General features: G+C 49.4%; 1 protein-coding gene across 2 annotated transcripts in view; it reads right to left on the bottom strand.

The window, feature by feature from the left end:
* HCN4 (hyperpolarization activated cyclic nucleotide gated potassium channel 4) overlaps nucleotides 1-24,787 on the bottom strand; it is a 136,350-nt gene that overhangs the window by 20,821 nt on the left and 90,742 nt on the right. For both annotated transcript variants that reach the window (XM_061447355.1, XM_061447354.1), the window contains exons 3-4: nucleotides 19,760-19,921; nucleotides 11,734-11,952 (exon numbers count right to left, since the gene is read on the bottom strand). In XM_061447355.1, coding sequence (XP_061303339.1) covers nucleotides 11,734-11,952; nucleotides 19,760-19,921 — 381 coding nt within the window. The remainder of the gene's footprint in view (nucleotides 1-11,733; nucleotides 11,953-19,759; nucleotides 19,922-24,787) is intronic.

Genomic DNA, 24,787 nt, shown 5'->3' with positions numbered 1-24,787 from the left:
CTAATTACCAAACCTGTGCTCGTTGCAGCTCTCCCCTGCACACACCGTGTCACTCTGCTCCCAGCACAGCCTGTGCTCCTGCTGCCTTGCATGCTAACAACTTCATCTGCACCAGAGAGGAGCAGGAATTACTCTGAGAAGCCAAGGTGGTAGAGGAGACACTTGGGGTTTCCTGGCATCTCCAGAGCTTTGTGTCTGGAGCTAGCAGCGGAGGAGCTGACTGTAAATATTCATCATCACTACAGCATGAGCAAAGTCAAGCGAGTCACCACCTCGGGTGCGGGAGCCAAGCACGGAATTGGCAATGAATATGGCACTCCATTGCTTGAATTGCTGAAGCTCTGCAGGGCCTGGCAGGATACTGGGTGCTGCATGGAGGCTGCAGTCATGAACAAGGGAGATAAAGGGAGCAGGAACCACCATGTCCCATGTGGACAACATGCTGGTGTGAGCCCGGTTACACTTTTGTGGGTTATGCTCTTAAATGCTCAAAGTTTAAGGTCTTGGCTCAAACAGAGAACCATAGAATCCCAGCCTGGTTTGGGCTGAAGGGACATTAAAGCTCATCCAGCTCCAACCCCTGCCACGGGCAGGGACCCCTTCCACTAGAGCAGCTTGCTCCAAGCCCCTGTGTCCAACCTGGCCTTGAACACTGCCAGGGATGGGGCAGCCACAGCTTCTCTGGGCACCCTGTGCCAGCGCCTCAGCACCCTCACAGGGAAGAGCTTCTGCCTAAGAGCTCATCTCAGTCTCCCCTCTGGCAGGTTAAAGCCATTCCCCTTGGCCTGTCCCTACAGGCCCTTGTCCAAAGCCCCTCTCCAGGTTTCCTGTCTTCTTTTTAAACATGGCTTGTCTACTGCCACTGGAGACACATTAGCATCTGAGACACCCATGAGACCTGTCAAATTGGACACAGGACATACAGGACACTCACTATGGAAAGGGCTATCATTACACTAGCTTTTGCTGACTTGGGGTTTGTTAAATTGATTCTCAAGCTGCAAACAGCTGGGCTCGTTTTAATGCTCTGGTTTTGTTGGCTAAATTATTTACCAAAACTATCACCTTATTTCTCAGTTTTAGCCCAACGTCTTGAAGTGGACGACTGACCGGGTCACAAGATGCCTGCCTGGTGCCCCTCTTCCCTCTGCCATCATCTTCAACTGACCTTTGCTTCTCAGGACAAATCCCCCCAGGATCCTTAGATTCACTAGCACAGGTTGGATGGGGCCTCTCAGACACTGCTTATTCACTACTGTACATGGATTTATTGCTTTGCAATGAAAAGCAATAAATTCCTGCTCTGCAAGTCTCTAGGGCTTGTCAGATTCTCCTAGAATCACTGTCCCTAGATAAGACTCGGAGTAAAACCAGGCCAAATTTACTTCACCAGGGGAAAAAAACCTTCTGCTTCTGATTATAAATGAAGAACACAGTTCTAAGAGGAAGAAGTGAAGTAAGAAACAATAATTCTCTGTCATCATTAACAAGAGGTTCACATCTTGGCTCTCCTGTCTTTGCTGGTGCCACCTCCTCTCACCCATGCCAGCTGGGGACTTCTGTGAGCTCTTCACTCTCCCTTGTGCAGAGATGGAGTCTCTCTGCATTAATAAACTACAGTCAGGTGGGGTTTCCTCCTTTCCCTGGTGCTGCTGAAGCCAGCGGTCCTGCAGTGTGGAGCATTCAGAGCTACTAACCAAAAGGCTATTAAACCTGTGTGAGGGAGGGTTCAAAGTGCAGTGGGCTCTGCATGTCTCTTCTCAGCTTAAGCTCTAAAGGAGCTCTATCCTGAGGCCATCAGCAACACTCAGTGATGGTACAAAGCAAAGGGGGAAGGATAATTGTGTGGTAAACATCAGCAGTACATGGGGGTTAAGGCGTCAGCCTGACAACCTTGAATTTACAGGCCTTCCTTGGTCCCCTGAAGATCTGGCACCTTCTAAAACCACTTCATACCCCCTGAGGTGGCAGCCCTTTGAGAACCTTCCAATGTTGCTTCACCTGACACCCTCCTCTGTCTCCTTCCCCCTTGAACTTGTTTGTTCCATCTTCCCACTTGCCTCCGTGTCACCAGTGTGAGCCCTGCTCCGAGGAACCAGAGAGATTAGCGGCCTCTCTGTGCTCAACTAAAAACACTCATTTAGGAATTATTTCAATCTCTCTGAAGACAATTGAGTCCATTTAAATCCTACACCATTTTCTTAAGTCTGTTTTACCTGAAATAAGCCCTTAAAGGAGATACGAATATATCACAGGGAAACCATTCGCCTGAGTATTTTTCCTTCCCCAGCTGCCTACCTTCCTTAGTTGTCTCCCCACTCCCCTCCCCTTCAACCAAAGCTCAGATCACTCACAGTCCAAAGGGAACTAAATAGCTTTAACATCTTCCCTGCCCTCAATCTCTGTCATGAATCCTCCTCTCTGTAATAAATCACTGGCCAAAAGACTCTGACTATTTCCTTGCTTTACTTCTGATTATAAAAATAGCCCTGCATCTAAGGAGAGCTGCTCCCATCCCAGTCCTGGAATTGACACCTCTTTGGGCCCTCTCTTGGTCCATACACGTCGCTCTTCAGGGCTCCAGAGAAACACTGATTCCATTTTTGCACCTCAGTTAATTCAAACACAGTTGCACATACTCACAGATGCTGACACAGGCACACACATAACCCACTCCAGTGAAGGCACTTTGGATGCTCATCTCTATCTACCCATCAATAAATACACATTACTTATACAGAGCTGTTGCACTGCTTGCATCCTTCCAGGCTGAAACCTCTGTGGGAGAGTTTAACCTCGTTCACAGTCTCCCTGTCTGGACCCCATGGAAGCCAACAGAGATGCACTTGTGTAAGAAGAAAGATGCTCCAGCTGAATAATGCATTTCCCATGAAGTGAAGAATGATAATGCACTGACCGTACGTTGAATACTGGTAACATATATCCAGAGATATTGGGTTAAGATCCACATCAGCAGCCATGAGGTACAACGCTGTGGCTCTTGCAATGGATTAGTGCTTCACAGGGGTAAAGATCAAGTCATGAGCATCACCAGGCAAAGTGTCCTGACAGGCCACAGTAGCATCTTTGTTTTATTTTCTCTGACCTGTGATGAGGATTAAACCAGTGCAGCTACACACCGTGCAGTAATCACTAGAAACAAAGGAATGCTGAGTTCCTTTTTGTCTTTTAAGTCATTCATATCCCCACCCTCAGGATGTCTTCTACAACCACATCTCCATCTTCCTCAAAATGATCAAGACACACATTGTCACGGAGTCAAATAACTCCAGGAATGAGAGGTGCTGGTCAACAAGAAGCTGATCATGACCTGGCTTCAGCGTGTGCTCGAGCCCAGAACCCCTCTGTGTGCTGGGCTGCACCCACAGAGATTAAGCAGCAGCTCGGGGAGGGGATCCTGTGCCTCTGCTCTCGTGAGACCCCATCTGCAATGCTGTCCTCTACATAAAAACGACATGGAGCAGTTGAAGAAAGTCCAGAAGAGGCCACGAGGATGAACAGGGGCTGGAGCAGCTCTCACAGAAAGAGAGGCTGAAAACACTGGGGCTGTTCAGCCTGGAGAAGAGAAGCTGCGTGGAGACCTTAGAGCAGCTTCCAGTATCTGAAAAAGGCTACAAGGATGCTGGAGAGGAACTTTTCATGAGGGACTGCAGTGATAGGACAAGGGGTGATGGGCTCAAACTGAAGCAGGTCAGACATTTCAGGTTAGATCTAAGGCAGAAGCTCTTCCCTGTGAGGGTGCTGAGGTGCTGGCACAGGGTGCCCAGAGAAGCTGTGGCTGCCCCATCCCTGGCAGTGTTCAAGGCCAGGTTGGATGGGGCTTGGATCAACATGTTCTAGTGGAAGGTGTCCCTGCCCATGGCCGGGAGCTGGAACTGGATGAGCTTTGAGGTCCTTTCCAACCCAAATGATTCTATGAAGAACAGTGGAAGTCTGTAACACAAACTCATGCCTGCACTGCTGGTGTGATCTGTGTTGCTTCCCCTTTACGCATCTCCACGCTTGCAATGTATTTAGCGTCAGTCCTTGCTCATTTAACTTTACTCTTCCTGAACTCTTGCTGAAAACTGTATCTGGTGCAGGTTATGGCAGTTTATCCAGAGTCTGCCAACAGTTATGAATGCCGTTGGCTCTACACACATGCTTGTGGGCACTGTCCTGCTGTTTTCCAACCAAATTAAATGTGCTCAGGGTTGTCTGCTCCATGGGAACAGGAAAGTGATTGAGAGGCACTGTAGTCAGGTGTATGCTGTCCGTTCTGTACCTTCCAGGCCCCAGGCAGCCAGGGATGAGGCTGAAGCAGGATCTGGATTCCTTCACTTAGAGGCCCAAAGGAAACTAAGTGAACTAGTAAGAGGAAAGACATCGAGGATGCCTGCATGAGGGGAGTCTGGGGTAGGTTGGGAGGCTCAGAGTTGAGTACAGGCAAACTGTACCCTGTTGTATAGGAATGGGTGGTTATTTCAACCAGAACAACTCGGACCAGATCTAGCACAGCACCAGACTTTATCAGTGCTATCTGGCTTTCAGATTAATGACCTAAATTTAAACCTACAGCCATGTACTCTTAGAATCTACCACAGCTACCTGCATTCTGCAAGAAGCTCAACAGCATGTCCTGGCTCTGAGCTCCTGGCTCTGAGTCCAAAGACCACGTTACTCTTTGTACCATGGCACGCTACATGCTGAAAGACATGGAACAGCTTTACCCCTACTGCAGTGGTAACCTTCAGAAACCACCTTACCTAGAATCAGGCTATTTATCTCTTGCTGCCTTCCAAAGACCACAGACACTAGCAGAAAATTCCTGGAGCTTTCTTCCATACAACATTCACTCCATTGAGGATGACTGTAATGATCAGCTGCCAGAGCTGCCTCTCCTTGCTGTTAATCAGCACCTATTTAGGCAAGGATTATGCTTCGTTTCTGGCCCGTGAGATGTCAACAGACTGAGCTTGGTCAATGATGGGCTCCTGGAACAGTTGTTTACTTCACCCATCAGCAGCACTGCTGCAGCAGCTGCGGCACAAGCCATGGAACACAAAGGAGATGGTGCTGTTAGCACAGCACTGAGTGTGCATCACCCACTGCTGCCAGCAATGGAAATGGCTGCTACCTTCTAGGGGTCTAGGAGAGCAGATCCAAGAGCTTTAGGATGAACATCTTTGCACTAAATGTTGTGGGGAAGGCCCCCTTTGTCTGCTCTTACAAGTGCTCAGCCTGAAGGAAGGTGGTGCAATGACAAATGTATTATGTACAAACCTGTATATCATGGCCACAGAAACAGCCTGTTTTCCTTGACTGGCTCCAGCTGAAGAGAGTGCCTTACTGGGTTTGAGAGGCCACATACCAGCGTAAGTCCAGCGCAGGGACCTTTTGGACCTCATCAATGAATCTTTCATCATTCATGAAACACTGTGAAACTCATAGTTCATGCTGGAGGTGTCAGGTCTTGTGACTGGAGCCACTTAACTGGAGGTTTGATGGGGAAAAAGAGCTCAACGTTATTTCCATCATCAGGTGAGATAAAATCTGCCACCAAAGTCGGAGATGGGGAACAGGGACCAGTGAGTCTCTGCAGTTTAAGATCAGCATTGCTGGGAGAAGACCTTTGCCAGGATGGCTCAGCAGGGAAGCTGAGAATGTCCATTTTAACCTAGACAGTTATTTACTTACACTTCAAGTGCCAAAATGAATTTCAAAACTGATAATGAAGTTTGTTGTATCCCACATTGGGATACAAAGAACTGCTGAGACAAGAGCCCTTTCCACGTGTGTGCACAAGCATACTGCTCAGAACAGGCTGGCATTGATGGTGTGCAAAGAACAGAATAAAGAACAAAGGCTTCCACTCTCAGGAAGAAGATGTCAAAAGCCCAGCTATAATCACAGTATCTCCAGTACTGCAAATTGAGACCTATCTCCAATGTAAACCTGCTGGCAGAAGGCAATCTACGAGGCAGCTTTCCTTCCCCTTCTCTAAAGATGTGCTACAAAGACACTGCAAAGTTACTGCCTCCTTCCTCCCCTTGTCTGAGAGTGGAGAGGGAACCGTATGTGCACTCAGTCTCAGCCATGCACTCCATGCAGGCACTGCTGCTTGTATGATGGACACATTCCCCAGCTGGGCACTGAAATCTCTGCTTCAGGTATCTACAAGGCATGGTTTACAGCTTCAGAATGGGGCTCCTCTTAGTGACACACTTCCACTTTATAACAACCCAGGAGTCTCTCATGAAAAGGAGCTTAAAACAACTGACACGAATGGCTGATGTGTTGGTTGAGCTGAACTGAAGGAATCATTGATCTACCATGCCAGTACTTATTTCTTACAAATACTCTTGAGGTGGCTGTGGTATCCAAAAGTACAGCTGCCTTGCAGCACTGGATGTATGTACCTTCCTGAGCCAGCCGTTCCCACTGAATAAAGCTGTCAGAGACTGATTACAAGGGACCTCTGGGGGATATTTTGTCCAAATCCCAACTCAAAGGAGACCCAGCTTACATTGGGTTGCAATTTTCTGGCAGCCTCCTTGGACTTGTCCCATGTGTGCAGAGAAGGTGGGGATGGGGCACCCGTTTCTATTCCATCCATTCTTAGTAAGCTTTAGGAAGCTGGACCCTTCCTGTTAAGCTGCATGCAAACCTTGTTCCTTTCACTTTGGGCCTATGCACTGCAAACTACCCAGAAAACCTGTTCCTGATTCCAGAAGCTACCTGGAGGCAGTGCTGAGAGCCCAAGCCCAAGGCACATCACAGACACTTCACTGCAGGCACAGTCCATAAAGCCCATCATTTACAAGCCTTGTTATCAACCCCAAATGTTTTGACAGTGACATGGGACATGACAGGTCTGAAGCCATCTCTTAACAGGCTGAGGTAATACACAACTAGTGCTGTCAGAGCAGGATAAAGCAAGGCTCTCCAAACTTTTCCCAATTGGGAAGTTTGATTGAATTTTCCATTTGATTAAATGTTCCAGACATGTTTTTCTGGAGAGCTGCACATCTTTCCCTCTCCTTCATACACATTACTAGAAGAGTAAGGGAGCTTTGCAGCTTCCCTGACACCCAGAACTGACAGTAGCTCCGAAGAGGTCTTCCATATAACCCCTCTGAACACTAGGAATCTGGGAACGACCCCTGAGAACCTACAGACATCGGTGACCAATCACCTTGGGAATGTCACTTCGAATCGTGTTCAGACTGGTAATGAACATCACATTTCCCACCCTTGTGGGAGAGTAAGTGTGGGAAAAATGGAACTCTTTGCTCAACTCCATGCTGACACTGGTTATCTTCATGCTTCTGTGCTGTGTTGGCCCCAAGGTAGCACTGGCTTACCCACTCCTGGAGCCACAAGGCTGAATACAGCTTTGTTACAGGGCAGTGCTTGGGTTAATCAGCTCTGCTTAAAGGAGGGCTGGAGAGGGGCTAGCAGCCAGGGCACGGAGCCAGGCTGATGTGATTATGCTGTACCTAGGACCCCAGCTAGGATCTCTGCACCCAATTCCCTGCACACATTTGTTTGGAGGCTGTTCAGAACACCAACCTGCACAGGAAAAGAGCCCAAATCCAAAGGAGTAGCCATGAAAGGCCAGGCTGAGGGTTCCTCTCACCTCCTGGTGTGTCTCAGGCAGTTTCAGGTACTTTGAGGAAGAGACTAAAGAACAGACGGGCAATCCACACAGCAGTCCAGCTCGTGGCCATACCCTCCCAGCTTTCCCGACAAAGGCAGATTAGGGATCCCTGCTGTCTGCATCTCAGCACTCAATAACACTGGAAACAGTTTCCTTGCGTGAATTTCTCTAAGCCCAAAGCCAGGTCCCCAGCTTTCCCTGCAGCAGGCAGGCACAACAGCAGTCTCACTTCCCCTCTAATGAACACTGGTCTAAAATCTGCTTTGTCCCAACAGAGACTGAATGGTCCTGTTGTCTTGCTTCAGCCTTTACAGTGACTACATTTTCCCCAGTTACCCTTTGCTGAATTCAGGCTGCTGACAGAAGGGCTATGTTGATATCTGGACTATAAAGTGCTTTTTGCTTGGACAGCCAGACCTTGGGTGTGTCAAGAAGGCCTGTTGATGGGTAAGCAGGGCTGTTTCAAGAACTGAAAGGTGATGCCTTTAGTGCTTCTGTAGGGAAGTCCCCTTGCAACTGTGCTTCAGAGTATTAAGTGAATACACAAGTACCTAAGTATCCACCCATTTTCAATATGTACTTTAGGAACACGAGGCACTGGATAATTCAGGGTTCACTGGACAGTTCAGACAGTGATGGTACAGAGGGGAGGAGAAGCAGGGGACTGAATGTGGAAAGCAGAGAGCTGAGGGAATGCCAGTGTGGCAGGCAGATCTTGATGAGAGGTGAAGCTCTGGAAGGAGAGATTACAGCTTTGCTGGGCTCTGCAATGCTGACAGCAGCAATTCCTACCTCGCATCAGGCATTCTTCTGAATGTACCTGAGAAGATAACAGGGGAGCAGATCCTCTCTGCATGATGCCCATCGCTGCCTGCACCCTGGGAGAGTGAAGCCCAGAGTCTCTCCCTGCTCTGTTCCAAGGAGCTTGGCTGCAGGAAGCAGCAGAAGCTTCAAGGTTATAGAATCTGCTGGGGAGGAGGAGGCTGTGTGTGGTGACTTGACATAAATATTAATCCAGCCAAGCTTTATAAGCAGAGAAATTAATGAGAACCTGCAAAAAACATGACAATAACTTGCAGATTGTTCTGGATTATTTATCTCCTGGGCAGGAAACACTCTTCCTCTCTCATGAGCCACAGCTACTGCAAGTTGTAGGGTTAGGAATTTCTATGTTAAGGCTTGAGATAACCCATGAATAGCTGAAAAGGGCTTTGTGCCTCTGCTGTGGCTTATGGACCTCTTCCTCTAGCACCCTGCACCAGCTCTGGCACTCACTGGCCTCCTCTAGTCTGGCAGCAAACTAACCCAGAAGAAAGGAATCAGCTTGGTAAAGAGGTTAAGAGTCAGTTCCTGATCCTGCCATTGATTCTCTGTGAGTATGGGCAAGACTAAGGACATAACACTGAATGCAGGACGGGACAGAGAGGTCCCTTCTAACTTTGCCTTTGGGCCTGGAAATAAAGCAATCAGTTCAGAGTGCCAGCTCTAAAGAGCTATTATGATTCAGGGCTGTTCAAGGGGTGTTCATGCCACCAGTGCCTGAGCTGGTGTGAGTGCTCTGTGCCTGGTGGGACTCACCGCTCGTACTCACAAACCTCTGCACTACACTGTCTCGGAGGGTGCAAATTCCCTATCCAAATTCTCCATGCTTCCTACTACCCCATTGATCCTGTACAGCTTCCCTGCCATGCAGAAACCAGCACAGTGTCATTTCAGGTGCTACAGGAGAAGACTTACACAGGACAGGGATTGAATGTCCAAATGTTCGATGAATCCAAGCCAGAGGGAGACAAACCTGCGACTGAAGGCACCAGACAGCACCAGACAGCACATCTTTTACTCCTCGCCTCAAAATTCCTGTTTGTCCAAGGGACAAACAAGCTGGTTTGGCAGAGCCCATGACAATCTGAAACGTCACCACAAACTCACTCCTGATCCTGAGCCTTGTTTTGAAGGTTATACAAAGCAAAGCCTCTCAGTGCAGCTACTAACCAGAACCTCCTGTCCTGTTACTATGCTATTTCTGCTACTCTTCCTCCTTCCCATTGCCTTCCCTTTCGTTGGCTACTCCTGGAAGAGCTGCTAAAGCCCCCAGTGCCCTGTTTGCAGCCAAAGGTGTACTCAGCAGAAGTGTCTCTAAACTGCTGCCTGCTTCTACCAATCGACCTCCAAACTTCAAACTCTTTGCTTATGCTTCAACAGACACGTTGTCCCACGAGGACTGAACTAAATTGAGCTGCAAGGCTGCAAATCACAAAGCAGCTTCATTTTCACCATGGCTATTCAAGTGCTAAGGAATGCAGGAAATGAATACATATTTGGGTTTAGGCCATCGTTTGGCCCATTTGCAAGGGGAAAGTGGAGGTACTCAATCCCTGAGGCTTTAATCCCAGGAGAATACCTTGGGAAATGAACCTGCTATCACCACCATGTGTGAAATACACCCTTTTTTAAATCCCCTATCCACTACTTCTGCCACCAAGCTTTCCTCCTGGATCTGTTAACGCTGTCATTCACATCTCTCCATTCTAATAAGGCTCCAACACTTCACATTTGTTCTGTCATCCCCCCACAGTCCCTGCTGCCCTTCTGGATTTCCCTGAGCACTGACTGGAATCCAACTTCTAAGGTCAAGTTCAGCCCTTGTCTTTGGACCTGGCTTGAGGAGAAAGCCGTGGTGCCCAGCCCTGCAGGTGGAACCTTGGCTGCAGTGAGGCTGGCCAGGTGGCTTGATCTGCAGATCAGCCATTCACTTCTATGCTGCTTCAAACACATTTGAATAACTACTCTGCATACACAGAGCTGATCAGCTTTCATTCCTGGTGTTGCAGTGTCCTTTCCTTTGGCATGCCACACTCCCAATTAGAATTACTGCAGCCAGTCTGTAGCACAGTGGTAAAACTCTACACAAAGCCCAGTCCTCCACCCTTCTTCTCCTGGGCTTTTCCCCTCTTTTACCTCCAGCTGTGGTTTGAGATCTTCCCTCTCCTCAAATCATGATTCACCCTCTGGTCTTCTTTGCTTTCAGTCTCTGCCCTACTCTCTTTCTGTGGCCCAGCATTGTAACCCCATAACAAAACTGCTCCTAGCCCACTCTGAATTTAAAATTCACTTAGCCATAGTTGACCCACTTGAACAACAGCAACTGGACCTGGCCTCGTCAGGACAGGCATAGCAAATAATTCTTCCTCTTCTTAATCATCAGACCACATATCTCTGTAGCACCCTGACCATAACATCTCCTTGCCTATGCCTACAGCATCCTCAGCCCTGCTGAGGGCAGTTGCTTTTGCAACTTCAAGCAGAAGCTGAAGGCAGACGTTTTGCCTGTGTGCTGGATGGCAAAGCATCACTACACTTTTGCTTTAGATAACGAAATGTCATTGTACAGACAGCGGTACACCAAAGGCATGGAACGAGGTAAGGAACTGATGCAGTCCCACGAGTCACCCTCATCAGCTGAATCAGGATGACTGACTTTGTCCTTTATCATCTTACACAGAGCACCACCCTAACGCCACCACCACTCACTGCCACCGCAGTGCTAACTGATCACTGTGACATTTCTGCCCATGCCTCCATTATGCAATTCAACAACTGTGCAATTCATTCAAGAGCTACCTGTTGGGAGTTCCTGAGCTTTGATCTGTGCTCTGGGGTTTGTTGTGTATTTTCACTCCTGAGCACTGAAGTGAATCATCTGGATACTTTTACAACTAGTACTTGCTACACAGAGCCACGCATTCTGGAACATTCACTTGGGATATGAAACAAGATCTCGGAAAGGAAAAAGTGACTTGCAGCTTTGGATGCCACCAGTGACACTGATAACGTTCATCTAAAAAGAAAGACAAGAATCACCCACTTGCCCTGATATTACCCTTCTGCACCTGAAGCTTTGAGGGAAGGGATGAATTACCCATCCCTTCGCTCCCCTATGTGGAGATGGGTAAGTAATAAACCACCGTGGTGAGGAAGGCACCACAGATCCGCCCTCTCACCCAGCTTACTGCCAGCCCTGGACTCCTCCATACATGAAGCCTCACATGAGGGTCACGGAGCCCGGTCCTTACCTTCTCCTGGTACTGCCGCCGCGAGGAGTCCAGCGACTGGATGAGGGCGGTGGCGTGGCCGATGAACATGGCGTAGCAGGTGGCCCCCACAATCATGCTCAGCATGGTGAGCCACACGTCTGACATGCCAACGGGTGCCTGCTGCCCGTAGCCAATGCACAGCATGTGGCTCATGGCCTTGAACAGCGCGTAGGAATACTGCTTCCCCCAGGAGTCGTTCTAGAGAGACAGACAGACAGAGCTTCAGCACTGGGACAGGCATTCACATTCCAGAAAAGCACAGCCACCACTCGACCCCAAAGCCCATGTTTAAAGCAGCTCTACATATTAAAAAAGCATTTGTATTCTCTGAGGGCTTGGAAGTGCTGGGCACACTCAATAATCCTGCCTTTCTGCTCTGCTCTCGTGACACCCCACTTGCAGCACTGTGTGTAATGCTTGTGTCCCCAATATAAGGAGGACATGGAGCTGTTGGACCAAGTCCAGAGGAGGACATAAGGATGATCAGGGGCTGAAGCACCTCCCATACAAAGAGAGGCTGAAAACACTGGGACTGTTCAGCCTGGAGAAGAGAAGCTGCATGGAGACCTTAGAGCAGCTTCCAGTGTCTGAAGGAGTTACAAGGATGCTGGAGAGGGACTCTTCATCAGGGACTGTAGTGATAGGACAAGGGGTGATGGCTTCAAACTGAAACAGGGGAAGTTCAGGTTAGATCTAAGGCAGAAGCTCTTCCCTGTGAGGGTGCTGAGGCGCTGGCACAGGGTGCCCAGAGAAGCTGTGGCTGCCCCATCCCTGGCAGTGTTCAAGGCCAGGTTGGACACAGGGGCTTGGAGCAAGCTGCTCTAGTGGAAGGGGTCCCTGCCCATGGCAGCGGTTGGGACTGGATGAGCTTAAGGTGCCTTCCAACCCAGCCCATGCTGGGATTCTATGATTCAGTAAGTTTGGTCATCTGACATTAACTGACTCTGGACAGCGTTTGTAGACATTCTGCATACTCTTTCCAGCAAAACTTTGCAGCAGTGAAGGCAGGCAGTGTGACATGCTGCTCCTCATAAACTGGGATATTTCTGAAGTGATCCACATGAGCAAATGAACTGGTGAAAGACAGCCTAAGCATGGTGCCTTAGAGTGGGGAAAATCACTCCTGGCAATTTAGGAAATGGTCAGGATTTCTGGTCATTACCTGAAGAGATGGGAAAGGCAGAACATTAGGGTGATAATGTCCAGAGAGCGAGTTCTTCTCAGTGTAAAACAGGGCTTTCTTCTGGGAGCTGAGAAAACTACAAATGCTCTCATCTGGGAGGTGCAATAAACCACTGAGAGAAGCCAGCTGAAGTCAAGGGCTTCACCAGACACCCTGTGCTCTCCCACTGCAACCAGCACAAGCAATGACATCATGGGACAGAAGTTTCATGATTAATCTGATGAACTTGAGTTTGTGGAACACTTCAAGGTGCATTTACTATCCTGTGGGTATGTACTAGCAAGTCCTTGCCACAAAACCTTGTAATGTAAACGCACTGTCATCACACAGTGCTGCCACAGGGTATATGAAAAAATACCTCTGCTCCAGTGACATTCATCACAGCACATCACCTGTACCTTCATCACTCTTCTTTCTGGTCCAGGAAGGCATGAACATTATGGGTGTAAATCCATATGCCGTGGCAACTTAGAAGGTCATTGTACAGAACGCCTGGCTTGTGGCTTGTCAAACACAGAAGCAATGCTTTTGTGAACTCCATCTCGAGAGATGCAGCGGCCACAGCACCGGTGACCAGTGATGCTATGACCCCTGGAGCTTACTGGACACCTTGGAGGTATCTCATCACACTGAGCCTGGTGCTGAGGAGCTCTCTGCAAACAGCTCCCTCAGTGTCACTAATGTTGATGGAAAGTTTTCACTGAGCTTACAAGTAGTGAACAGAAGCTGTGGCAAAGAGCTGGAACCTCTGGAGAGTGTTAATGCTTGGTTAGGTGAGAACCACATGGACAAAGGCAGGTGATAGCATTACCTGGGCCATATCCAGTTACATTATGCAAGCCAGGCCCGATTCATACTGCAACAAGAAGGGCAAAGCTATAGAAATGATAGTGAAGAGGACACAGAAGCACCACATTCAGAGCCCCAAAGAAGCTGCTCCCGCCTGGCGCCGGCCTGTCTGGGCTCCCCTCCCTGACAAAGCAGGACCCTGCTCACCTCCTGAGCTGGAAAAACTACCCTGGAGTCAAGGGACAGAGACAAGAGACAGTGTGGCCACTGCTGTCTCCATTCCTGGCTCTGCCCGTGTGTGAGGAACTGCAGACTAAAGGGGAGCCAGGCAGGGGTGAAGATCTTTTGTACTGTGCTGCCTGGCTAGGGCAGCAGGAAAGATTGGATGCGAAGGGCTGCCTGAGGTGCAAGCACCAGAGGAGTGCATCTGCTCCTTTCCCTCACCCATGTCTATGCTATGGCTCCTAGAGTCCTGGCCAAAGAAGTGGGGGGGACCCATTTTTTCCACCACCCAAGGTTTGGGTCATTTTGCAGACCCGCTTCTGATCTGTGAAGTCATCAAGCATCTCGCACACCTTATGGAGCCAGCCTTGCATCTCCACTATTAACTCTTCCAGGAACCACAGTGCCCTTCCCTCAGCCCTGCAGTTCTGGTAATTGTAAAGCTGTGGCCCCTGCACCCACAGAATGGTAAAGGCTATAAATTCCATGGCTTTAGCCCATTTGTTTTCCATGCTTCAGGAGGAAAGTCGTCCTGAGACAACAGGAAGGAGCAGTCGCACTTGACCAACCTCTGCCTAAAAGGTGCTTTACCGGTGCAGGATCCTGGCCCATCCCTTCCTTGTCAGATTAATTCCTTTCCCACCAGGCATTTCTCACTGGGACACTGCAGAAGTGCTGCCTCTGAGGTCAGTGTGGCAGTCATTTAACAGGGCAGCACATCCCCACAACAGAACTGAGAGCAGAAATGCCGAACTGAAATTCCAAAGGGAATTTGGGGAGGCACAAGAAGAATAGCTGAGCTGGAATTTGGTATCTCAGGAAACTGCCACGGTTTTTAATGGCAAAGAATGATCAGAGCTTAAGAGGAACAGCTGGTGTCAGGCAGGTTCAGGTTTTAAATGTTATTCTTCCAGCAACTTGCTGCTCAAAGTGCTGCTTACAAGGAAGCTTGCCAGTGTTTAGTAGGAATTAGTCATCCAAAACTACAACATCCAACATCACTGAGCCCCTGTAGCCTGCAGAATCTCTTCTGGCTCCCTAGGAACATTAGACTTCCAAGCCTCAAGCCCAGTTCCCAGCAGCAGCAGAGCTCCGGGTGAGGACAGCCTGCTTCACGCCAGGCTGAAGAGCAGAGCGCTGAGTTAATGACAGGCTGGGGGTGAGAGCTGGAGGAGAACATGGAGCCTCTAAAACAAATATCCTGAGGGAGTATCTGCTGTGAGAAGAGATCAAGGACTGCTGGAAGAGAGGCACTTCCATGGAGGGGAAACCTTTCAGAGCAATTACTTTCATGACACAACCTCTGAGTTCTTTCAATGTCTGTAAAGAGCACTGGATCCTCATGGCACAGTATATGTGTTCTTTGCTTATAGGTCTGAGTATATCTTTAGTTTTTAGGCCTGCTCTACACTCTACTGTCATAGCCCTCTAGCCAATATATGCCAGTCCCCAGAGTGGGAGGGTTGTACTACTTCAAACATACTGGAGTAGCTAAAATGGCCCATTAGGGCAGGTCAATGAGGCCTTAAACTGCAGAGAGCAAATGGCTCCTCATTAACCAAATCTCAAAGCCAGCTAAAGTGAAGCTACAGAACACAGTCAAGGGCGATGTTATCCCAGATACATGCCTGGCATTAAGAGTATTTCCAAAAGGGAGTTCACATTACTTTGAAGTGGTTTCTCAGCCTAGCTTGTTTTTAACATCCACACTGGCAGTACTGTAAGGGTTCCTCTGGGATTAGGGTCTGGAATGCAATGCCTCTGCTCGGATCTCTCCTGCATGGTGTCTTCTAGGATGTTCTGGGTCTGGTGTACATGTGAGTATGCCTGGTTGAAGCCTCACTAGAGAAGACTAGAGGGAAAGAAGTAAAGACACCGAGAAGCACTGGCAAATTCTTGGGGTAGGGGCATGGTCCGTGGGCACAACGTTACGCCTGATTTACACCACTAATAACTCACTGTATTAAGGCACTGTCTGTAGTGAAAGGCCATATTTCAATCTTGGGAAGCCCCACATTTGTCTCAGCAGTGATCTTACCCGGCCACAGAGATGCTACTCAGGGTTTGCTACTCCACACTAATGTCAAGCTGTGCAGTAAGGCCTCTGAACATCACTGCCCTCCCCTGGACAACACCATAACTGCTGGGGTCGGAAAACACCTTCAGATCCAGTTTAAGGGAATGGAACAGGGGGATGGGAAACAGAGATGACAGACCAGAATTCACACTGGGCAGAACCTGCCCCTTCTGGGCTTATTTCCAATGAAAGCTTTGCATGGCCTTCACCCAACAGAAGAGATCTTCTGAGGGCTCTGAGTGCACCAGTCTGAACTGCCCCAGTCATCACCCTTGTCCAGGGCCCTGACGCACGCACCCCATGTCCCTGGTGCTCCGTTTCAGTGCAGGCCTGGGCACCCAGACCCTGCCTGAACTGGATCTGTGCCCAGCCCTGGGATCTGAACATCACACTACAGCCTTACTTCCATCTCTTACTGCTCCTAAGTGGACTCGCTGGATAGACCCTGGATGTGACTGACACCCCGGAATGGTCAATGGTCACTCCTGCTTTGCCCATGCTGTTTCAGCTCATAGGACAGTGCTCTAGTTGGTGAGGGTGCTGCCTGTGCGGGGCTCCCCTCTGGCTCCTGACTTACACCCCATGCTGGAGCAGCCCTACTCTTGCTGCTCCCTGAGAGGTGCTGTAAACCATGATAAGCTACTGCACAATTTATGTGCCTGCTGAGTGAGGGCAGGAGATGGAGCAGAGGCTTTGGGGGAGTTCAGAAGCACACAGAAGATCCATGTGTCCTCCACAACACATGCAGCATCCATTTCTCTTCCTCCTTTCTATCAGCATCACTACAGGAATGTGTTGGGGTGCGGAGGAGGCTTTAAGCTCAAAAGGAAAGCTGCTCTCCTTTCGAAGGGAGGGAAGATGATTAGTGTTCCCTATGCAAGGTCACTGCATTTGACAGGGGGATATTTGCCTTCTCGGCAGGGTTCCTCAGCTCAGCACAATACCCAGGGGAGTGAGCCACATGTTTCCAGCAGCTTTCAGGTCTCAGCAGAGCTCAGATGTCTGGGGTGAGGAGCTGCCAGGAGAGGGTCTTGGGGAGATGCTGCTGCTCTCACACATGCTGCTCGGCGGCTGACTCACTGTAGTTCTCCTGTTTAATAAAGTGCCCTGTAGGGAAGCCAATGCTGGAGCCCCTGAGATGGGGCTGAGCAATTAATGCTGCAAACATCCTTCCCTGCCAGTTCAGAAAGAAGTCACATGGAGACTCACTCCTATAACTGCTCATATTTCTACATGATGCATGTAGGAAACACCAAGATGAATTGGACCCAGGGATTTATCGAGCTCCTGATGTGATCTGGCACCACCAGACCCTTCACAGAGGCCCTGGAAGAGGATCAAACATTTAGGAAGCAGATTGGAGGTGATGAATCTTCTTTCCCTGCTGTGTCGGAATCAGAGGTGGTTTTATGGACTGCCAAGTGACTAGGTGGGAAATGCTGGAGCAGTGGAACAGCAGCACCAGCATACTCGAGGAGAAAGCCTCCGAAGCATTTGGCACCTCACTTTCAGCTCCCCTTGGCTGTAGCAGCTTCAGAAGATTCCTTTTATTCCTACACTGGTTCCATCCCAGCTTTTTGGCTCCTGTGTATAAGCAGGACAGTCCTGCACCAAGCGTATTTATCTCCTCAAAGCCATGACCACAATGTCACAAACCACAACCTGTCACAGACAGATGCCATCCTGGACTCCCACCTCCCAACCCCATCCACCCCAGCTTGCAAACAGCCATTCTCGAAAACACCGTCAAGATCTTGGCACCAAAGTCTGAGAAATCAGCTCAGAACACTGATTTCTTCTTGTTTCCTGCCTCAGTGGCCTCTCCTATTACTTCACTATAGGCTGTATTGAAGGTGTTGCAGTAATCATGTCATCCACATCCATCAATGGCCCACTGACACATCTGGAAATTTCAGGAGATTAGAGGACAGAACCTTATTGTGAGAAGAAAGTCAGATTGCAGATGAATTAATTCTCTCAGTTCAATGAGCTAAACCCAAGGTATTTTGGGGCTGGCACATTCCTGTACAGCGTCTGGAGTGGAAGCCACTTTCTACCCTGCTCCTCCTGGAGCCTGTGCTGAGCCCTCCTGCCTGTGGGATCCCATCCTTCCCTCTCCTTCTCCTTGTTGCTAAGGAAGGTGCCCAGGTTAAATCTGTTCTTCCGTTGTTCTGTCTCCTGCCACCTTTCAAGACTCCCTTCACTACACAGTTACCTTGATGGACTTTTGCAGGATGTGATCATAGTCTGGTCCAGGTAACTCTTTTCCTAGCTTTGTTTTCCTCCTGCTCAGGCTCTGATCCTAATGTTTGCAGCTCTTCATTCCATTGGTTACAAGTGGTTTTCTGGCCTTACAGACCCTGAGTGAGAGGTGTCCAAGAGCCCATTTGAATCAGCAAAATCAGTTCCCAGTAGACCTGGGTGTTTTGACTGTTCAGATTTCACCTCTTCTCCCAGGGTTGATGGGAAAAGCAAACAGATGCACTGCCATCAGGCAGCAGCCTCCACACAAATGTGAGGCTAAAGGAAACACGGCTCAAACCTGCTGCTCTGAAGCTGTCCTGCAAGTGCACCATGGCCAAGTCACTTTATGGATGGGGATGATTTCTGTCTGCACCTCTGAGCTCTGCAGGATGAGAGATGTCCATTTGAACCTGAACAGCATTAGCATGATGGGGCCTGATCTTTTATTTCTCCTGCCACATAAATAATATAAAGGCAGCATGGGGGAAGGCAGCTCCTGCATGTTGTAGATACATAAAGGGTTCTAGTCTCCAGAAGTGTCAGTCTGGTACCTTTCAGAAGCAGGAAGTGAATGATTATTGCAGAGGGAAGAAATGAATAACTGAACAGCAAACAGACGACTGTTGCATGGCTGCTCAGCATCCTCAGGCATGGGCAGCATGTGCCCACAGCTCTACAGGGGGAGGCACAGAAACCTGGCAGCTCTTTTATCCATGTTACATTGGGTCTGTTCTGCCCGACTGCCTGATTATTATTTCTTTTAAGGAGGAACTGGCTGGGGGAATGTGGAGGTTTAAGAGCTGCAATAAGAGGTAATTTTTTAAGCTTTGTCAGTTTTTGCTGCTTCATCAACTGGACATTGTCCTTTTGAATAAAAGAGCCTGAATTCTCAGCAAGGTGGTTGGAAGACACCATGAACTCCCCATGCATTTACCATATGGTATAAAGCTCCCTCTCAGAGAACAGCAGTGAGCAGCACAGCTTGGGATGTTACTGGGAAGTCTGGCTGCTGCTCCCGTGATGGGAGGCTGCACTGTGGCTTGGCAGAGCCTGTTTCAGCCCACTCTAATGGGGTACTGTGCAGCTCCTCACGGAGAAGGGTGGGTGATCACACCGACCCTGCAAGTGGATGTGCCGGAGAAGGCTTAACAGCTGCCTCCTGCCTTTGGCTCCGTTTGCCCAGATCCCAGCAGAAACCCGTTTCCATCCTCGCTCTTTGCTGTTTCCTGCCGGGAGGGGGAGCCCCGCTCCTGCCTTGTGCCGCAGGCAGCCCGCAGCAGGCTCCGCTGGGGCTGGGTCCTCCCCTTGCAGCCTCCTAGACTGCCTCCACCGCAGCTCCATGCCCACAGCGCTGGGGCTGGAGAGAGGGGGAAAACCCTCAAAGGAGGTGGGGGGAAGCGGGAGATGCCACGTTAGATGCTGCAATGGTGATGCTGTGAGCGAGGGCCTGGGTTTAGGGCTGTGAGGGCACAAGAGGGGCAGGCACTTACCACCATGCGGTTGAGGGACACCCAGCAGTCGTCAGGGAAATCCTGCAGCATGGGCACGAGGAACTGGAGGCAGCCATCCCAGTGACACAGCAGCAGCATCATCCCAATCAGGTTCACGATCCTCACCACGGCACTGGCCAGATCGTAGGTCATGTGGAAGATCTGCAGGGGCCAACAGGGAGCAGGTTAGATGGCAGCTCCCCAGCCAACCAACCCAACATCATTAGGTGCAGTAATAGGGTCAAGAACCTTGCTAAAGTAACAGAAAAGGCTGCATCAGCTGAGCGCTGGTCAGCAGAACCAGCTGAAAAACAGATTAAAACCCAAAATACAGAATCATCATCATAGACCCTTCTGCCCTTTGATTTTGCCTTCTCATTTACGTTAAAAGCTTCATAACTCATTTTGTAAAATAAGCTGGTTGCAAATGTTTCTGCCTCATCAGCCACTTGTCAGAAATAAACTCTATCATTAAACTGCAGTGCCCTTCTTTGATTTCTGCTCTTGCTGAATGGATGCTACAGACTGACCCACAGTGGAAGCTGTCGATACAGTTTCTGCAAGTATGAAATGCAAGAAGGAATGGCCTCAGGCTCAGCTGAGACTCCTAGAAGAGGACCTGATTCAACTATTTTCCTGTATTTCTTGTATTCTGCTGCTGCATCACTTCCAGTCTTATGTGAAGGTGGGCAAGGAATAGAGAAACATGGCAGAGCTGTAGAGCAGCTCTAGCAAGGAAACCCAGAACCTGTGACCAGGCAGCAGCAACCACACCTCTGGGATCAGTTCTGTGCCAGTGTTGTCCATAGTACCGGTCATAAGCAGGACACATGAGGAAGTGCAAGCTGCATGTGCAGTCAAATATTTCTTGATGGACACCATCTTCTTCCTATAGATGGTTGTGGAGATTTTGGGGGTGCTTGGCTCTCCTATGCCCAGCTTTGTGATGACAGTTAAGACACACAGGGCATGCAGCAACTGCTATCCTGAGCTACGTATCACCCAGGTTTGGTTTTCCATACCTTACAGCATGCCACAGTGAGGAGAGATCACAAGATGGTTGAGGTTGGAAGGGACATGTGGGGGCAATCTGTGACAGAGCCAGGATGGATGGAGGCCTGACAGCCATGCTCCAGGCCTGCCCTGGAGCCTCATCACTGCTCCCACACATGGTCGTGCTGTGCCTGGTGGAGGAGGAGTGAGATGTTTGGACAGCTGGATGTGAATGAACCAGAGACTGCTGTCAGGTGCCTTCTCAGGAGGCCTCCCCATGGATGAGGGCACATGCAGCCCAGCTGCTCGCAGCACAGCCTCCAATCTGGTGACACAACGTCCTGTTTGGATTTAGTGGAAGGAACGAAAAGCAGAGGAATGTGAGGAGCAAAGAAGACTGCTGGGCATCGGATGTGGCTGCATGTCACAGTCTATTCCTGCATTCCCACCCTGGTATTCCCTCCCTTCCAGGCAACAGACCAAAAGGCACAGAGACCATAATACAGGCTGATGTAAGAGAGCAAAGGAAGTTGTAGTGTGAGCCTCCTGAGCACTGCCTGGGCTCCACCATGCCTCTGTGTAGGGAGCCAGGCATGCAGTGGATGAGATAGCACCTGGGAATTGCTTCCGGAGGGGAGATGTCTGTCAGGGAGGTATCTGAAGCAGGGGACAGGCCATAGGTGTGCTATGTGACTGGATGGCTAAGTCCATATAGCTCCTTGCTGCTCTGACAGAGACAGCCCTGCTCCTCCCACCCCTCTGACTGTACGTACCTGCCATCATTGCCTATGCCAGGGATCGGTCTGCTCTCATCCCACAGCGTGAGTCTGTTCCAGCAGCTAAAAAGGCCTTAGTTATAAAAGGAAGGAATCCTGGTTTGTCAGGTGAGCTGCCCCAACTGGCTCGTCACTGTTGTCAGAGGGAGCTGTGCAATTTGAATGCCTGTTTCCACAGCAGATCTTAACACTTCCCCACCTAATCCTGCTGGCAGGAGGTAAGATGCACTGCGAGATGTGACATGGCCAGACCAGGAGGGAGCCACAGAAGAATGGTGGAAACCAGGACGATTGATTTGGATAACTGCTCCTAAACTCCATTATTCCCACTGCATCCAAGAGGCAGCTGGAGTCCACAGAGTCTCTTAGTGGGAGAAAGGCCATTTCAGTGATATTTTGGGGCTGAAAAGAAGAAAATCTCCAAAATCCAGCATGAAAGGCTGTTCTAGGAAATGCAGCTCTTGAAGCTGACTCAATCGGTCAGTATGAAAGCTGAGCACATCATTCATAAAGAATAATTCCTACTGGTTTCATCTTTTTTTTCCCCCATTGCAGAAATGCTCATTCTCATGTTGATGACCCAAAGTGAATCCAGCCTGAGTGACAGCCATGGGTGATCCTGTTAATGAAGTCAGAGCAGCAGCCTGTGAAGGATCTCTGAATGGACCTTTTGTGTCCCCAGGGTTTTACTGTGCTAATGACTTTTCCTCTCCCACCTATGTGTGTTTTCCACAGAGCTCCAGCCCTTCCGTAACCAAGGGGACTCCAGCCAGGGGCAGGGAGAAACCCTGTCAGAGTTAGGAAGTGCCTTTCTTCCCAGAACCATAGAATGGTTTGGGTTGGAAGGGATCTTAAAGCTCATCCAGCTCCAACCCCTGCCACGGGCAGGGACACCTTCCACTAGAGCAGCTTGCTCCAAGCCCCTGTGTCCAACCTGGCCTTGAACACTGCCAGGGATGGGGCAGCCACAGCTTCTCTGGGCACCCTGTGCCAGCGCCTCAGCACCCTCACAGGGAAGAGCTTCTGCCTTTAATATATCTAAAGCAGAGGGTGAATAGCCTATGGGAATGGATGGTTTAGGGGAAAGGTGAATGGATATGGAGCTCGGAGGCCATTCACGACTGCCCACATTCAGGAGTGCCCCAGCACTTCCCACACAGGTAGAGGCAACATCAGCTGAATCCACAAGGGTGGATTCAGCTTACTTACTTCATACCTTGAGATCTAAACTGTTTCACTACAGTCACTGGATGGAAACACACACCCAGAGGGTGACACATCTGAAAGGAGATGCTCTCTGCTCCTTGGGAATTCCTGTTTCTCTCTGCTGCCCATACAGTAAGCCTGGATAACGAACTCCAACTGGAAATATTTAAACTGCAGGTGAGGCAATTCCAATGCAAACAGCAGTCTTGGGAGTTACCAGCTCACACTCACTCCTTGGAATACATTTGCATTTACATGCAAGGGAAAAGTAAGAAGGACTCACTATGCAGCACACAGGAATACCTGAAGGGGTGTGAATGAACACCCTTCACAGAGGAGCAGCTCCTGCTGTAAAGAGGTGTGTGTGTTGCAGGGAATACTAACTCTAGTAGCATGCTGGAGAGTGGCTAAGCCAGGCTGCGGTGCCCTAAAGCAGACTATAGAGAGGTGGGGAAGGAACGTTCTGGAATAGCTGGTTCACAAGCAGAGGAATGTGAGTGGTGATTAGAACTCCCCTGGTTTTCATCGTGAACACTCCGGGCTTTCCTGTCCTGCTGTAACACAAGCCAGGCTGGGGCCCAGCATCACACCTCCTTCTGCCCCTGGAACTGCTTGTGCTTTCTGCCTTTCGGCTGCCTGTCATTTGGAGCAAGGCAGGGAGGAGAAGAAGGACAAAGCACAGATTCACACTAAAAGCACCTCTTTCCAAGGGTATTTATTCTCTGTTTCTTGCTTGTCCAAAACAAGCTGTGGCTTCAGAATCCCTGTTACAAAGTCAGCCCTGTCCTTCCAGCCAAAGAACACCTTGCAATGCTTTCTGAAAGGGCAGGTTGGGAGAGCGGAAGGATCAAAACCTTCCTCCTCAAAGTCATCTGTAGTTATATAAAAGTTCCATCTTGGAAATCCCGCTTATTCAGAAGAAGCGATCAGGATCCTATTAGCCTGAATCTGTTGTCAGCCCCAAATGACTCTGTGCAGTACTCTCTACTGCAGCAGGATTCCTCTAACCTGATCACTTGAGCTGGAAGAAATCAAGGACACCTTGGAGGAGTGGGGTCTGGCTCTGGCACTGAAACAAGGGCTTTGTAATCAAGTTGTATGTTGAACGAGGTGTGCTGGTTTCTGTGGCACACGGCTTGCTGTGCCCATCCAAACCAAGAGGGCACCAGAACTCCTCAGACCCTTGACAGTGATGTGCCATTAGGTTGGCTGGCTGTCTAGGAGGCTGGAGTGCTCCGAGAGCCTGAGCACAGTGAGAGGATGCTGTGGTACTCTGCACACACTGGAGGCACACTTTTCCTGAGGGTCTGGGAGGCAGAGACATAGTACTGATTCTGTCTGGAGCCAGCACAGCTGGGCTGGACCTAAGCATCCTGTCAGAGAGAGCTAACAGCATCCCCAGCAGCTCAGCTGAGCGCTGGCTCTGCACAGAGCTGACTTCCACGCATGGGGTTTCTGAACAGATTCTGCACCACAGGAAAGCAGTGACACTGCTTGTGGCCCTTCACTACCTCTTCTAGCAACACAGTTGTGTTTCTGTAGCACTGCATCCAAACTAAGAAAGCCTGCTGGTCCTGAGCCAGTGCTGGTATCTGTATCCACACTATGGTTAACATACAACAGTGATAAATCCCCCTGGATAATCAAGTAGCTGTGACGTGGCTCCAGCTTAATAGAAAGCAAAGAATTTACTCCTAATTTATGGCTTTAAAAAACCCAAAGAACTTAAAAGGCACCACAAATCTCCAAAGAGAATCAAAACATGTCATTCTGAGTGCTCCAGCGTCAGAGTTAAGGTTGTTCTGCTGTGAGGAAATACATGTTTACTCACATTTAAGAAGAGTATTTGTGGACTATGGGGAAGCAAGCTGACATGTCTTTCACTCTTCCTTCCTTTCTTTCCTTGGCTTTTGTAGGTAACAGAGGTAAAGATACATGTTTCTCAGAAAGGCATGGGGTGCCTTTCCAAGCCTCAGTGTTAATCTCTTGACATACTGGGGAGAGGTGGTTGCTGGGAAGAGCTTTCCTGAGCCTAAAGCAGTGTTAGAGAGAT

The sequence above is a fragment of the Pezoporus flaviventris genome, unplaced genomic scaffold (assembly GCF_033815535.1).
Source record: "Pezoporus flaviventris isolate CSIRO_AGI_PZ_B2104156 unplaced genomic scaffold, CSIRO_AGI_Pfla_v1 ptg000006l, whole genome shotgun sequence".
NCBI lineage: Eukaryota > Metazoa > Chordata > Aves > Psittaciformes > Psittacidae > Pezoporus > Pezoporus flaviventris.
The sequence above is the reverse complement of the archived record's forward strand: the minus strand, read 5'-3'. Positions and strand labels throughout refer to the sequence as shown.